Raw genomic sequence first — 15,232 nt, 5'->3', positions numbered from 1 at the left:
ACAATCCTAAATGTTTAACCACCCCCAATCCCCACCACCACCAGGAAAAAAACTTGTGATTGGCCTGTAATAGATATACATTATATACAGTAAACTACCAAGTCAATAGTCTAAGCAGTTGAGCCATTTCACTATTCCATTTCTTTACAGCATGAAATGAATACTTAATATTAACCTCCCAAATTTCAAGAAAATGTAGGAGGATAACTACAGATGTATACAATTAGCATTTAGCTGTCCACAGGTATTTTAGGAAATCCTATCATAGACACTGTTTCCTCTACAAAACTGGAAAAAAAAAGTCCTTTTGGCGAATACAAGGCAACGTTTAGTTTATTTTTAAATGCGGAAGTCTTGTTACATGATGTTTTCATCTCTGAACTTCCAAAAGGCTATAAAATTGACTCTTCTCAAATATTTTAGGATTTCATTTCAGCTATTTTCTTTTTACATTCAGAAGATTGGGTGCAGACACTTTGACTTTGCCAGGAATGTTTCTTGATAAATCCGTGTCCTGAAAAAAAGAATTGCTGAGTATCTTCACAATCATATTTTCTTTTGACAATTATATGTCCTCTGCTGTCAAAAGAATGGCATTTCTAAAATTTTCACCCAATATGATTTTACTTATTTTATATTGCTTCTAGTAAGACTGCATTTTCTACCAAAATAATAGCTGCAGGTTCCATCTACTAACAAAGCAATAACTGCTAACATTTTTAATTGCACCACCAATCTCCAGAAGTCTCTAGAGGAATACTTTACCTTTACACTGCGGAATAAGTCTTTTTCTCTTGCTGTTGCTTCCTTGGAATGCATGAAACTATTCAAGGCTGTTTTTGCAGCTGTAAGTAGAAAATAGAAAAATCTACTTCTGTTCAGTCAAGAAATGTTTAAATATAATTCAAAAAAAGATTTTAAATACCTTTTCCCTTTTTCTGAACTCCAGGAGTAAGTTTCACTTTGTATCTTTAAAAAGGAATTGCATGTGTTACTAAATAGATATTACAAAATGATTCATGAGTCAGTGCTGTGGCAGCAGTTTGCGTAAACTCATGATGACTTACTTATAGTTTGTCATGGTGTTGTATGGGGCACATATTGGAATGGCAAACAGGAGAACATCTTCAGGATGTGGCTGCCCCGTCAAAGAGTCAAACAGATTTTCCTAAAAAGGGAAAACAAAAACGATTATTAAAAATAATTTATACCAGTCCTAAAAGAGGAAAACTCTAATAAAACACTGTCAGAATCAATGTATTTTATCATTTTCTGATAAACAGTCTTACACCCTTCGGAGCAATAAAGCAGAGCTTAATGATGATTTTTTAAATGGCGCCTATTGAAATTTAAGAGAAAGGGAGAAAAAACTTGTTGGAGACATTTTTGGTTGTCACAACTGAAGCGAGGTTGGGGGAGGAAATAGAGTACGACTGACATCTGCTAGTGGGTAGATGCCAGGGATGGGACAACTCCCCGCAACAAAGAATTACCTCCTCCAAAATGTTAATAGTGCCAAAGCTGGGAAACCCTGGGCTAGAACAGTCTTCTCTCATGCCTGTCCTTAAGGAGAAATTCTATGGCTTCTCAGAGTTCCCATTTTGTGGACTGCGTTCAAGATTACCCATATTTATTTAACAACATGAGTAAATTTAGATTTAGGACAAAACACTTGGTACAGCTAGTGCTGACTATGTGCCATGAACTTTTCTAAACATTTTATGTATATTATCTTAATTCTCAAAACAACTCTCTCAGTAGGGGCAATTATCCCCATTTTTCAGATGAGGAAACTGAGGTGTAAAGACTGTTTCCAAGGTTGTAGTCATATGTAGTAAAGTTGGGATTCAAACCCAGAATGTGTGACTCCAGAGCCTGTAGTCTTTTCTTAGTGTTTTAAGTTTTAATTAGTTAGAAGTTGTGTGTCAGGTATTCTGGGAACTGGATTGCAGTTAGTGTTGTAGTAGGAACCCCAATACAAAATCATACCTCATTTCCCTGTTGGTCCAGATCTTGCTCTTCCTGTTCCAAATATATAAAATTTTAAAAGTCAGTTATAACTTAAATTGAAATTCCAAACCATTAAAAACTATGAGGAGAAAGAAAAAGTGATAAATAAGACTGTGAGTAAATTAGTATGTGTATCCAGTATAGCAGAAAGAAATGCCATTCAAAGAGAAAAAAGACTGTTGCCCTAAAGTTTCAAAAAAAAGACTTCCACAGAATATATGCTAAAGTAGTGAATGCTATTAGGACAACTTAAAGTGACAAATAAGCTTGATAGGTTTGTCAGGGGGAAAGAAAATGGAGAATTCTGGTGGACAGAACTTTTATTTGCTAGTCTCTGTTCAACAGTTTTAGGATGAATTTTTCACATGTTACGATAAGCTTAATTTTATTTGCTTATTCACATTAAAAAAATCTATCTGAAGATAATCTATTGATGAAAGAACATTCATAATTAACACCTCTGAATATCTGAGTCTAGGGTTTACAGAATAAATAGTATAAAAATTTGAGGACAAAAACGAGTTTTAATATTACTAAACAACACTGTTCAGGGAAAAAAGAAAACAGTATCACTTAGGATCCCTGTAAGCATTGCCTGCACTGAATAGAGCACACAGTTACAACCAAAGCTTTAACTGCCATAAATAAAAATACAAAGTGAAACAATTTTTTTTACAAATTGATAAAACAGTAAATCCTTTGTTCAGAATTTCAATAAGATATATCTATTCATGCAAGAAGATATACGTAAGGGGGGCTTCCCTGGTGGCACACTGGTTAAGAATCCGCCTGCCGATGCAGGGGACGTGGGTTCGAGCCCTGGTGCGGGAAGATCCCACATGCCATGGAGTAGCTGGGCCCATCTGCCACAACTGCTGAGCCTGCGCTCTGGAGCCTGCGCGCCGCAACTACTGATCCTGTGTGCCACAACTACCGAGGCCTGCGCACCTAGAGCCTGTGCTCTGCAACGGGAGAGGCCCCTTACTGAGGGGCCCGCACACCGCGGCGAAGAGTGGCCCCTGCTTGCCGCAGCTGGAGGGGGCCCGCATGAAGCAGCAAAGACCCAACGCAGCCAAAAATAAATAAATAAGAAAAAAATAGCTAATCAGGATTTAAAAAAAAAAGATATACGTAAGGCTGGGCTTTTGTATTCAGTTGATAGACACAAGGCAACTATATTAACTGGAAAAATTGTTAACATCTCACACTGTGTAGCTAGGTTCAACATCATGTAAGATACTATAACATATATTCTTATAGAAAAACCTAGAAAAGTGCAAATTCCTTTCCCACTCATCAAGATAATCCTAATTGTCTGTTTTATTTTAACTAAGTTCCCACCAGAATCTAGCCTCTCTATAAAATTTTCTAATGGCTTATGATAAACTTTTTATGAGCTATCAACACTACCATTTTTATGCTTATATACTGTAATTTTAGTCTTTTAGGTTGTATTTCTAAGATGACTTTCCATTAAGAATAGCATTACCACTCATCCTGGTTTTAGCACTGTAAATCCCATGTCCTGGGAACCATGGGATGGTTGGTTACCCTAATTAAGAAGTAAAAGCCCACATGTGTGGTAGCCTTACCTTGTCATCATGTGGATCATCTACAGCCAAGTCTTGTAACTCATGAGTTGTAACTTCAATGGATGGAGTTTCTTTCTTTATGCTGTCTGAAACTCTTGGTCCGCCTTTAGGTTTCTGGGGCTGTTTCTTCACTGGTTCATTCTTTATTTTACCTTTCTTCCCCTTCTTCCCTTTTTCTTCTTTGTTTGAACCTGCAGACTTCAATTCATAGAGGGAAGAAAAGTTAATGTTGTCAGTATTTTAACAAAGTATTGAATGTAAAGCATATGATAGGCAGTGGTCTGGATGCCCTTGAAAAACAAAAGAAGAAAATGTTTTTAGATGTTATTTACCCCTAGCAATTTCATGATGAGCTCACGTTCTTCTTCATCTTGGTCCTTGTACTTTTCCTTCATTTTTTTCATTTTACTCTACAAAATAAAAAAATTCAGCAGTAAAAAAATGTCAACACATGTTTTGTAAAGAGAAGGTGCTACTTTATTTGTGTCAAAATTGTTTATTGAGTAAGACACCATTATAACAAACAATATGAAGTCTATAACGATGGATAAACCATAGTCCTCACCCTCAAACAATTTACCATCTGGCGGGAAAAGAAGATACACAGAAGAGTAAGGACAAATTAATGCAAAATATTCTAAATACAAACAAGTTTACTTTGAAGATAATTTAGAGAAAGGAGACTTTTTTCACCTTGAGCAAGAATTGCAGGGAAGATATAAAGCAAAACTAAAAGATTCATAGTACCTGGGAATACATGAACAGCAATATTATAAGGTAAAGACAGCAGAGTAGTAACAGCAAGTCATCGCACTTGGTTGGCATCAGGATACACATATAGAGGAAGAATAGGAAATAAGGCAGCAAAGCTTAGCTGGGTATTTAGAGGCTATCAATACTTCAAATTTTATCAGTTAAACTACTGATTCTTTACTCTGGGTACACATCCAACTCACCCGAGCAGTTCTTAAAACTACAGACATACAGGCTTCACCTTCAAAGACTTTTTATCTTGACTAGACTTAGCTAGGGCCCAAATAACAAATTTTTAAAATTTTAAAGATTGCTTTAAACAAGACACACAAAAAACCACTAACTATAAAAGACTGATAAATCAGACTTCATTAAAATTAACAAATGATGCTCATCAAAAAACACTACTACAGGGACTTCCCTGGCCGTCCAGTGGTTGGGACTTCGCCTTCCAATTCAGGGAGTGTGGGTTCAATCCCTGGCAGGGAGCTGAGATCCCACATGCCTCTGGGCCAAAAAAAGACCAAAACATAAAACAGGAGCAATACTGTAACAAATTCAATAAAGACAAAAAAAAGGTCCACATCAAAAAAAACCCCCACTACTAAAGAAGTGAAAAAGCAAGTCTTGAAACATGAAAAGTAGTTGTAATACATATAACCAAGAAAAGACTTGTATTCAGGGTTTCAAAGAACTCCTATAAATCAATAAGAAAGCTGGACAACCCAACTTTTTAAAGCCAAATTAAGTTTCAGTATACACACACTTGAATGACTTAAAAAACGCTAACAATACCAACTGTTAGTGATGACGTGAAGCAACTGGAACTCTGATACACTGCTTGATGTGAAATTGGTACAAGTACTCTGGAAAACTGTCTGGTAATATCTACTAAAGCCAAACACAATATGTGCACTATAACCCAGCATTTCCACTCCTAGCTATACACAACAGAAATGCACACTTGAGAACCTAAAAGATACATGTCTCCAATTATCAACAATACAGCAGACAGAAATTGTGGCAGATCCATCAGTGGAATGCTATTTAGCAATGCAAATGAACTACTGTCACACTCAACAACATGGATGAGTCAAAAGGTTGAGTGAAAGATGCCAGACCAAAGAATATATACAGTATGATTGCTTTTTTACATAAAGTTCAAAAACAGGCATAATAATCTACAGTGATTAAAGAATAATGTTTTTCTCTGGTGGGGATACTATTTATAGAAAGGGACAAGAGTGAGTCCTCTGGAGTAATATAAACATTCAAGTGTCTTATTCTGAGTGGTGGTTTCACAGATATATGTGCATATAAAAACTGAGCTAAAAACAAGATTTGTGCACTTTACTATGTGTACATTACACCTCAAAAAAACAAAAAACTCCAAGAATAAACACTATTACCAATAAATTGAACCAAGAAATGGAAAACCAAAAAAAAAAAAACTCCAAGAATAAACACTATTACCAATAAATTGAACCAAGAAATGGAAAACCCAATAAAAAGAACAGTTTCTTGGAAAATATAACTTAGGAAAGCCAACTCTGAAAAAACCAGAAAACCTGAATGAAAATCACTAAAAAAATTTAGCTAGAACTTAAAAACCTACCCATATATCCCCAAATATCAGGCCCGGGTTTATAAGCAATTGCTAAAAATATTTCAAGGAACAATCTCCATTTTACACAAAGTACTAAAGAGCAGAAAAAGGGAAAAGTATCAAACTTACTTTATGAAGCTGGTATCATCTAGATACCAAAAACAGGCAAGGACAGTATTAGGGGCCAGTTTAAGAGATTTTCTTAATATACCACACTAACTCATGAAGGGAGAAAAATAATACATGCAGAAAAACCATTCAATAAAGTTTAACTCATCATTATTAAAACTAGCCCTTTGTAAAGGATATTTATCAACAACCCACAAGAAACATCCTACAATGTTAAAGATCACAGAAATAGTCCCTTTAATGTATAACAAAGAAGTACACTATTGTTACTTTTATGTAACACTGTAGTGATGTTTGAGCCAGTACAAGGTGAGAAAAATAACAATAGATGTTAGGATTAGAAGAGAAGAGCCATTATTTGTAGACAGTGACTGCCTGAATTTCATCTGTAGATGAAATATTAAATATTCAGTGAGACTGCCTAATACTAGATCTACACATGAAAACTGTCTTTCCATATACCAGTAACTAATAACCATGAAGTGGAAGTTTTAAAAATACAACATTTACTGGACTTCCTGGTGGCACAGTTGTTAAGAATCCACCTGCCAGTGCAGGGGACACGGGTTCGAGCCCTGGTCCGGGAAGACACCATGTGCCACGGAGCAACTAAGCCCGTGCGCCACAACTACTGAGGCCTGCGTGCCTAGAGCCCGTGCTCTGCAACAAGAGAAGCCACCACAATGAGAAGCCCGCGCACCACAATGAAGAGGAACCCGTTCGCCGCAACTAGAGAAAGCCCGTGCACAGCAATGAAGACCCAACGCAGCCAAAAATAAATAAATAAAAAATGAAAATATACCACTTACAAAAAGTAAGACAATATAAGTAGGAATAGATAGGATGTACAAGACTCTAAAAGGAAATATATCTTTATTGAAGAATATAAAATATTCTTATGTACTTATGGTCCACATTCACGAACAGTTAGACTCAATATGGTAAAGATGATAGTTCTCCACAAAATAATCTAAAAATTTAATGTATTTTAGTAAAAATTCCATCAGGATTTGCCTTGGAACTTATCTGCAGAATATTTCATTGTATAAATGCACCACGTTATTTTTTGTTATTTTATATTATTAGGCATTTAAGATTTTCACATTTTTTGCAATTATAAACTTATGAAAATTCCCTGGTGGTCCAATGGTTAGGACTGTGCGCTTTCACTGCCAAGGGCCCAGGTTTGACCCCTGGTGGGGAACAAAGATCCCACCAGCCGTGCGGTGTGGCCAAAAAAAAAAAAAAAAAAAAAAAAAACCTTGATGAATATCCTTAGTGCATACATATGATTTTTTTAGGATAAATTTCTAAAAATAAGAATTGCTGAGTGAGTCAGAAGGCAAATGCATTGTTAAGGACTCTTTTTTTAGAAAACATTTATTTATTTATGTGGCTGCTTTGGGTCTTAGTTGTGGCACGCAGGATCTTCACCGTGGTATGCGGGGTCTTTCATTGCGGCGCACAGGCTCAGTAGTTGCAGTGCGCAGGCTTAGTTGCCCTGTGGCATGTGGGATTGTAGTTCCCCAACCAGGAATCAAACCCATGTACCCTGCACTGGAAGGCAGATTCTTAACCACTGGACCACCAGGGAAGTACTGAATTGTTAGAGGACTCTTGCTGGAAATTCCCATGGTATATATTCAAACTTTTATTGAATGACTAAACACACATTATCTATTAATTTGATGGGTGAAAAAATTCCCCTTGTTGACATAAGCATTTCTCTGATCCCTGCTTCCCCACTCCCCAATCTGTCATTTGTCTTTCAATTTTATTGATGGTTCTTTTCTCCACCTGATATTTACTTCAATATTTTTAAAAACATGACTAGCCAATAATTTTTAATGTTTCATATCCTCCCAATCTGTAATAATACTTTATCAAATACTAAATTTTAAAATACACAGTTTATGGTTCTATGTGTAGATTTTATTCTGCCTCACTTTTCTATCTGGCTGTTCCTATGTTAACACATACTGTTTTAATAATTCTAACAGTAAATGTTTTACTACCTAGTAGGGAAATCGTTCCTTGATCTTCTTTTTCAAGATTTTCTGGGACTTCCCTGGTGGTGCAGTGGTTAGGAGTCCGCCTGCCAACGCAGGGGATTCAGGTTTGAGCCCTGGTCCAGGAAGATCCCACATGCCGTGGAGCAGCTGAGCCAGTGAGCCACAACTACTGAAGCCCACACGCCTAGAGCCGGTGCTCCGCAACAAAGACAAGCCACCGCGATAAGAAGCCCCCGCACCGCAACGGAGAGTAGCCCCCGCTCACCACAACTAGAGAAAGCCCGCGCATAGCAATGAAGACCCAACAGAGCAGAAAATAAATAAATAAATAATTGTATTAAAAAAAAAAACCAGCAGATTTTCTTAGCTATTCTCTGGTATTTACTCTTTCAAATGAACTTCAGAATTACTTTATCAAGTTAATTAAAATCTCAATTCTTTTTTGAATGACTTCATGTTGAATTTACATATTAATATGAATTGATTTCTTCCCTTCCATATGTATAGTATATCCTTTCACTTATATGAAGCCCACTGGAAAAAAACATACGAAATTCTGACTACTATGGATGGAGGAAAGATAAAACATGATCTTTACTAAGATTTCAAAGGAATTTAATTTTCCTAAAAATATACCTATACATCAGCTCACAATCTCTTTACACTGCTACAACATTTTTAAAAGTACAGTCTATACCCACTACCTCTTCCTTCATTCCTTACCTTTATAAAATATGTAAGAACTGTAACCAAAATTGCATTAATAACTGAAAAAGAAACCACTGAGTTAAATTATCAATGGAGACCAGCATTGCCAGTTATTAGCTGAATGTCTCTGGCAAATAAATCACAATCTCCTATTACTCTTCTACATAACATGAAAGCTTCTGTATAGATGATCTTAAAAGAACAGAACAGTGATCTCTATGCTCCCTAAACACTATCTTTTCAACTAATTTTCAAAAGAAGTCACACAGGATTATTCTTGTCTACATCTTGTTTCATTTAAACCTCACAACTTCATTTGTGAATCATGTAGTACTAACTTTAACAGCTCACTCCAAAGTTGTATTACCTTTTGTCCTCGTTTCATTGGCTGCACAGCCGGGACATTTTTGCTGGTGTTCTGATGAGTTTCAATGTGTAGAGCATTTTCTTTTTCTTTGTCCTTTCCTTCTATCATTTCTAAATCCCCTGAGTCACTTGGAAGCTTTTTTTTCTTCATTTCCCTAAATATAAATGAAACGGAAACATCTAAGAACTTCATATTCTTAGTACCCTAAAAAAATTACATGGGGAGGGGAACATGTGCAATATATAAGAGATCAAGGCTTCTGCTTAATTTGTTATCACCAGGCTACAGTATACAAGAAGTGCAAGTCATCATACAAGAAAAAGCTGAAAATTTTTCTCTCATGCATTTATCATTCTTTCTGTCATCCAGGCTCAAAATACTGTCATCCTTGACTTATCTTGATTCAGTAGCCACGTTTAGTCCCTCAACACTTTGATGGCCAGGCACTGGGATTTTGTAGTCTTTGTATCAACATGGCCTTGGCAGATGTTAGGTATTCGATAAAACATTTGTGGATTGGTTGGCAGAATAAATGAATTTTAAAAATAAGCAGATTAAAGAGAAAAGGAAAATTCTATTACTGTGATATTTTTCATGTGCGATCTCTTCTATTCCCAATGCCACTGCCCTAAGGCCAGGTCCTTATCACTTGCCACCCAGACTTCCTCCATATTTCCTCCATAATCTGTTCTCCATGAACTTCTAGATTATTTTTCCATAACTGTTTACCTATGTCACACTCGCATTCAACATCTTCCAAAAGTCCTCCTCACATCACTTTCAGGATAAGTCTAAAACACTTAGCTTGTCATTCTAGGTTCTCCACTTTTGGTCCAATCTCACTTTGCCAATCTTATCTACCAGTTCACAAACATGAATATTCTGTTCCTTTCACCTCAATCTATCATTTCCCCAAAGCACTTTGAATATTACATCCAAATACCCACCACCTCCTTCCCTTTGATCATACTAATTCTCCTTGGAGTCTCCGACCTTCTTAACTTCATTTACCTAAGATCCTACTATATCTTCAAGGTATAAACTTCTGATGGTATTTCCCAAAACAACTGAACTCAAAGTAAATTCTTACTCCTGAATTACTGTATCACTTTCCGATAACACTATTTATAGTGTTATTTCCGATAACACTATTTATAGATTTATGGCTAGTTCCTGAATCCAGGACTCAAAAGCTTCTTGATGGCATGAACTTTATATTTTACCTCTTTTTATTTTAGCATAATACCATGTATTCAGAGAGTTTTCTGTAATTGTTTATAATGATAATCTTTCTCAAAAGAGTTTATTATCCACTTCAATCTAGGGCCTCTTTCTGGAGTGCTTTACTAGTTGTAGTTTTTTTCACCCTACAGTAGTTGTCTCAGTTGTCCCTTTCATTCTGCCTCTATCTTTTTCTTTTTCTGTTCGCCTTCTGAGCCCTACTATATTAGAGAAAAAGAAAAGACAAGGAAGAAACCCCAAGTCTTCTTCTTACATAAAAATTTCCTAATTTCAGTACAGGAATGCCTCAGAGATATTGCAGATTCTGTTCCAGACCACTGTAATAAAGTGATTATCGCAGTAAAGCGAGTCATGAATTTTTTGGTTTCCCAGTGCATATAAAGTTATGCCTACACTCTACTGCAGTCTATTAAGTGTGCAAAGCAATATGTCTTTAAAAAAGCAATGTATATACCTTAATTTAAAAACACTTTATTGCTAAAAAATGCTTACCACCCTCTGAGCCTTCAGTGAGTCATACTCTTTTTATAATAGTAATATCAAAGATCACTGATCACAGATCACCGTAACAAATATAATAATAATGAAAAAGTTTGAAATATTCCAAGAATTCCAAAATACGACCCAGAGACATGAAGTGAACAAATGCTGTTGGAAAAATGGTGCCAACAGATTTGCTCCATGTGGGGTTGCCATAAACTTTCAATCTGTAAAAAACACAATATCTGCAAAGCACAATAAAATGAGGTATGCCTGTATTCCTGTTTATTTCTATCAATATTATCCTAGAATCAGCCTGTCTAATACACTGCAATTATTATTATACGCATTTATGTAATAAAAGGTCTGTCTTCTGTTACTTGACCTATCTCACTGATTACAGTAGCAGACTGGGGCCCTAAAACAGAAAAACCTGTTAGAGCAGAATATGAAAAACTAAACAAAATTTATGCTAAGTCTTGATAATTTTAGTAAGGGAGATCTTTGTAAGAGCCAAGTGATGTGTCATGACTGAATTGTTAATTAAAACAAAAAAAAAAAAGATGCTTTTCAGTTAAATAACACAAGTATATTTACCTTCTTTCCTTGGCTGACAAATGCCTCCGGCTCTGCAATTTACTGTCGCTCTATTAAAATTAAAACAAAAAACAAGCAAATACAAACAATAACCGCCACTGTTAATTTTTCATAAAGCTAAAATTAAAAAGTAGAAAATTATTTATTGAGAAGGACATGATGTTCTTCATAAAACTGAAAAAAAACCTTTACCATATTAGAAGATTCCTCTTTTGAAGCCAATTTCTGGAGAGACCTATGGAAACAAACAGAAAGAGAAGTCCACTACCCTATAAAAGGCATTCACTTACAAAGTCCCCAAACATTCCCATATCATACTCTTAGTTAATTATCGGCAATCCTACAAATTTTCAAATTTGGTAAAATTAGAAAAAATATAATCAAACTGCTCATCTCCTCACTTTAAAATATACTCTTAAATAGTTGACATGTATTGGACACTTACTATGTACCAGGCACTGCTAGATGCTTTACATTCATGTAACCTTCAAAACCCTATGAAGGGGGTACCATTCTCTTTTCACCAAGAAGAAAACTGAAGCTTAGACATAGAGTCACTTGCCCAAGGACATACTCTAAGATTCAATACTGGTCTGACTCCTAAGCCTTTCCTAACTACTCCAATAATAAAGCTTTTATAGCTATGGTATTGTTTACCTGGTGATCAGTAAGACATTAAAGACTAACACTTTTTTTTTTTAATGTAACTGCTTTTATTATTAGCATTTATAACCATTTACTTGTTTCTATTTTGACCTAGTTTGGCCACTTTTATATATATTGTGTTTTTCTACCCTGGGTCCTGGGAATTTCTTAAGAGAGATCTACCCCCCTATCAAATGGTGAAAAGATAGTAAGCTCGTAGGACAATGGAGGGTAAAAGCACTGAAGTCAATCTTGGTATTATTTGTATAAGGATTAACTCTTCATCACTCCCAGCTTACAAAATAAAACTTAAAATTACAGTTTTTAAATTACCTTTGGGATTGAAGGTGGGACAAGTCAATGGAAGTATCAGGATAATGTAATGTCTCTTCCCCTTCATCCTTCATTTCACCAACAGGTTCCTGATGCTTTACCACCTCCTCAGATTCTCCTTCATCTTCAGAGCTTTCTTCCTGAATTAGTTCATTTAGCTCATCACCACCACTCTGAATAGTAATATCCCCTTGGTCAACCTGAGTCACAAGTTCCACTTCCACAGGAGTTTCATGTAATTCCTCTTTATCTTCTTCACTGCTACTGTCACCTCCATCTATTGAATTACCATAAGGAAAGTCAGAGTGCTATCACCACAACAAGGTTAGATGATTTCCTTGAAAACTTCATAAAAATATTCAATTCACTCCCTCTTTCTCCAAAAGATCACCAGAAAAATGCCTGATCTTCCCCAAAGGTTACTCTGACTTAGACAAAAGGATACTCTGTATCAGGAATTGTTTGGAATAAATTATCTCCAAGATCCTTTACTACAATAAATTTCTTAGACATTGCGACCATTTCTACAATGAAAACTATTGCTTGTCTTTGTTAAGTATTTCCAAAAAGGAGGAAAACAGAAGTAGTTATATAAATTCTGCCACTTTTATTATAATTTGCACATGAGAACTGAAATGAGATAAAACAAGTTACATAACTGGCACACAGCAAGTGTTCACGCTTTTGCAAAAGGAACACCGTCTAGTAGTAATAATATGGTCTAGTTACCTCACCTATAAAATAAGATGCCACCAACCATCTGACAAGGATGGTTGTGAGAATTCAATAAATAATGTAAATAAAGTATACATGTCATGAACATGGTGAGAATTCAAAAAAATAGAATCATGTACAATAGTAGTTGTAAGTGAAACAATGAACTATTACTCCTAAAAAGGAATGACTCTAGGAGATGTAAAAATAACTTAGAGGGCATACATTCCCTAGTTCCTTTAGGTAGGTAGGTAAATTTATTTCAGCAACCACAGCTGCTCTCTACTTGAAGCAAATACATTATTAAATCAAGCTAAATTCTCATAAGAAATTGTACTTGTTATAAACTCATCTTTGTATTGCTTCTAATTCCTAAACCCAAAAGTAAATGCTCACTTATATATACCCGAGTCTATCTCTGTTAAACACATTTATGTACTACTCATTAAATACTGGGGAAGTTTTATAATATAAACATATATTCAAGTATTAGTTATGGATCCAATTAAACACTTTATAATTCACTAGAATAAGTATATTTAACATTTCCAAAACCAAAATTCAATAAACTTGACAGCCAGTTGGGGTTTTCTTGGAAATTTTAATTACCCCAAAAGAGACGATCTTCTAAGTAAGAATTTAGAAGCAAAACTAGACAACAGAAAACATTATAAGCTACTTTATTAAAATCTGTAAACTACCTAGTTGTTCCATTTCCTCTGATATGAGTTCACTTGTGCAAATCGCCAGTGTCTCCATGTCTTCATCCTGCACTCTGACTTTTCGTTCACCCCGATGTCTCCAAATACAAGACTCATCTACCTATGGAAACAGTTCTTTTCACTGGTGGAACTTTAGGTTAAGACTAATGAAAATCAGAAAAAAAATAATGAAGAAGCTGAAGAGTACCTTAAAGAGGAAGCTAAACCCCATCATTAGATGTGAGGGAGGAAGGAAATTCTTTTTTCCTACGAAAGATAATGTACATAAATGTTTTAAAAATAGTTTTCTCCATCTTATGCTTGTAAGATATCTGCCACAATGGTCACGTTTGTTCTGTCTTTTCTCTGTCATGAAGGAACATTTCCCATTTACAGAATTTGGCATTATGTATAGGAACAGGAATTAAGAAAGAAAAAATATGAGTGCTTGCTCTCATCTAGGTTAGTCAGATCCTGAATAATCTATTTTTAGAAAAAAGGTCATGCTATATTTTCTTACCCTTATAAATGTAAACTATATGAAAGTACACTGTCATCAATAAAAATATATATGGAGATGACATGTCAAATGCTAAATTTGCTACACCACAGCAAAATTTTGACTTCATATATGAAGTCAGAATAATTAGTTTCTGTTCTGAGAATATTAGTAGATGGTCCTCAAACCTGTCTCCATAATCCACTGGCAAGTCATTACCTCTTATCATGAAGCTTCCTGTTGTCAAATATTCTCCAGTTGGTGCTGTTTTAGACACCTGAGGAACACAATAATACATTATACTCTTGTCTTAAGAAATATGTTTTTTAAATTTTCACCTGAGAAAGTAAAGCCATATTGAAGTAAAGAGTACTACGTCCTGAAAAGTTTATAATTTAGCAAAAATTCTTAACACTGAAGGGCTATCTCTTCAGAGACAGGTATACGTTTGTCCGTAACAAAGAAAAGAAATAATGAAGGATACACTACATCAATCATTTTCAAATGCCATGGACTAGAGCCACAACTGATCCACATTTCCTCTAATGTGAGACATAATAAGAAAAACAAGGATAGTTTAATAAGCTCATCATAAAGGTATAAAACTATATTTACTATATTTATTACATTAAATCCTTTCCTGATATATTTTTTTTGGTAATGAAATAACCTTTCATCTTAGTAAATAAAGATAATAGCATATTTTTAAAAATATCTTCTAATTTGGCAAAATAGGAAGTGAGCAATATAACTCCACAATTTAAAAAAATTGTACACATCTGTGAAACACCCAAATCTGAGAGTATCTTTATTAGTAACAGTTATGCAAGGGATTAAAAGCACA

General features: G+C 35.2%; 1 protein-coding gene across 2 annotated transcripts in view; it reads right to left on the bottom strand.

Annotated features, from left to right (window-relative positions):
* Positions 1-61: 61 nt before the first annotated feature.
* Positions 62-15,232, bottom strand: part of NEMF (nuclear export mediator factor) — a 52,661-nt gene continuing 37,490 nt past the window's right edge. Inside the window, exons 20-33 of one of the 2 annotated variants that reach the window (XM_065900852.1) lie at positions 14,608-14,665; positions 14,098-14,156; positions 13,890-14,010; positions 12,475-12,751; positions 11,689-11,731; positions 11,497-11,546; positions 9,178-9,331; positions 3,935-4,012; positions 3,603-3,800; positions 1,990-2,022; positions 1,068-1,168; positions 926-969; positions 766-845; positions 62-514 (exon numbers count right to left, since the gene is read on the bottom strand). In XM_065900852.1, the coding sequence (XP_065756924.1) occupies positions 437-514; positions 766-845; positions 926-969; positions 1,068-1,168; positions 1,990-2,022; positions 3,603-3,800; positions 3,935-4,012; positions 9,178-9,331; positions 11,497-11,546; positions 11,689-11,731; positions 12,475-12,751; positions 13,890-14,010; positions 14,098-14,156; positions 14,608-14,665 (1,374 nt within the window). In that variant the 3' untranslated portion in view covers positions 62-436. The remainder of the gene's footprint in view (positions 515-765; positions 846-925; positions 970-1,067; positions 1,169-1,989; positions 2,023-3,602; positions 3,801-3,934; positions 4,013-9,177; positions 9,332-11,496; positions 11,547-11,688; positions 11,732-12,474; positions 12,752-13,889; positions 14,011-14,097; positions 14,157-14,607; positions 14,666-15,232) is intronic. The other variant, XM_065900860.1, reaches the window with a different exon arrangement.

This window comes from Phocoena phocoena, chromosome 2 (assembly GCF_963924675.1).
Source record: "Phocoena phocoena chromosome 2, mPhoPho1.1, whole genome shotgun sequence".
Classification (NCBI taxonomy): domain Eukaryota; kingdom Metazoa; phylum Chordata; class Mammalia; order Artiodactyla; family Phocoenidae; genus Phocoena; species Phocoena phocoena.
The sequence above is the reverse complement of the archived record's forward strand: the minus strand, read 5'-3'. Positions and strand labels throughout refer to the sequence as shown.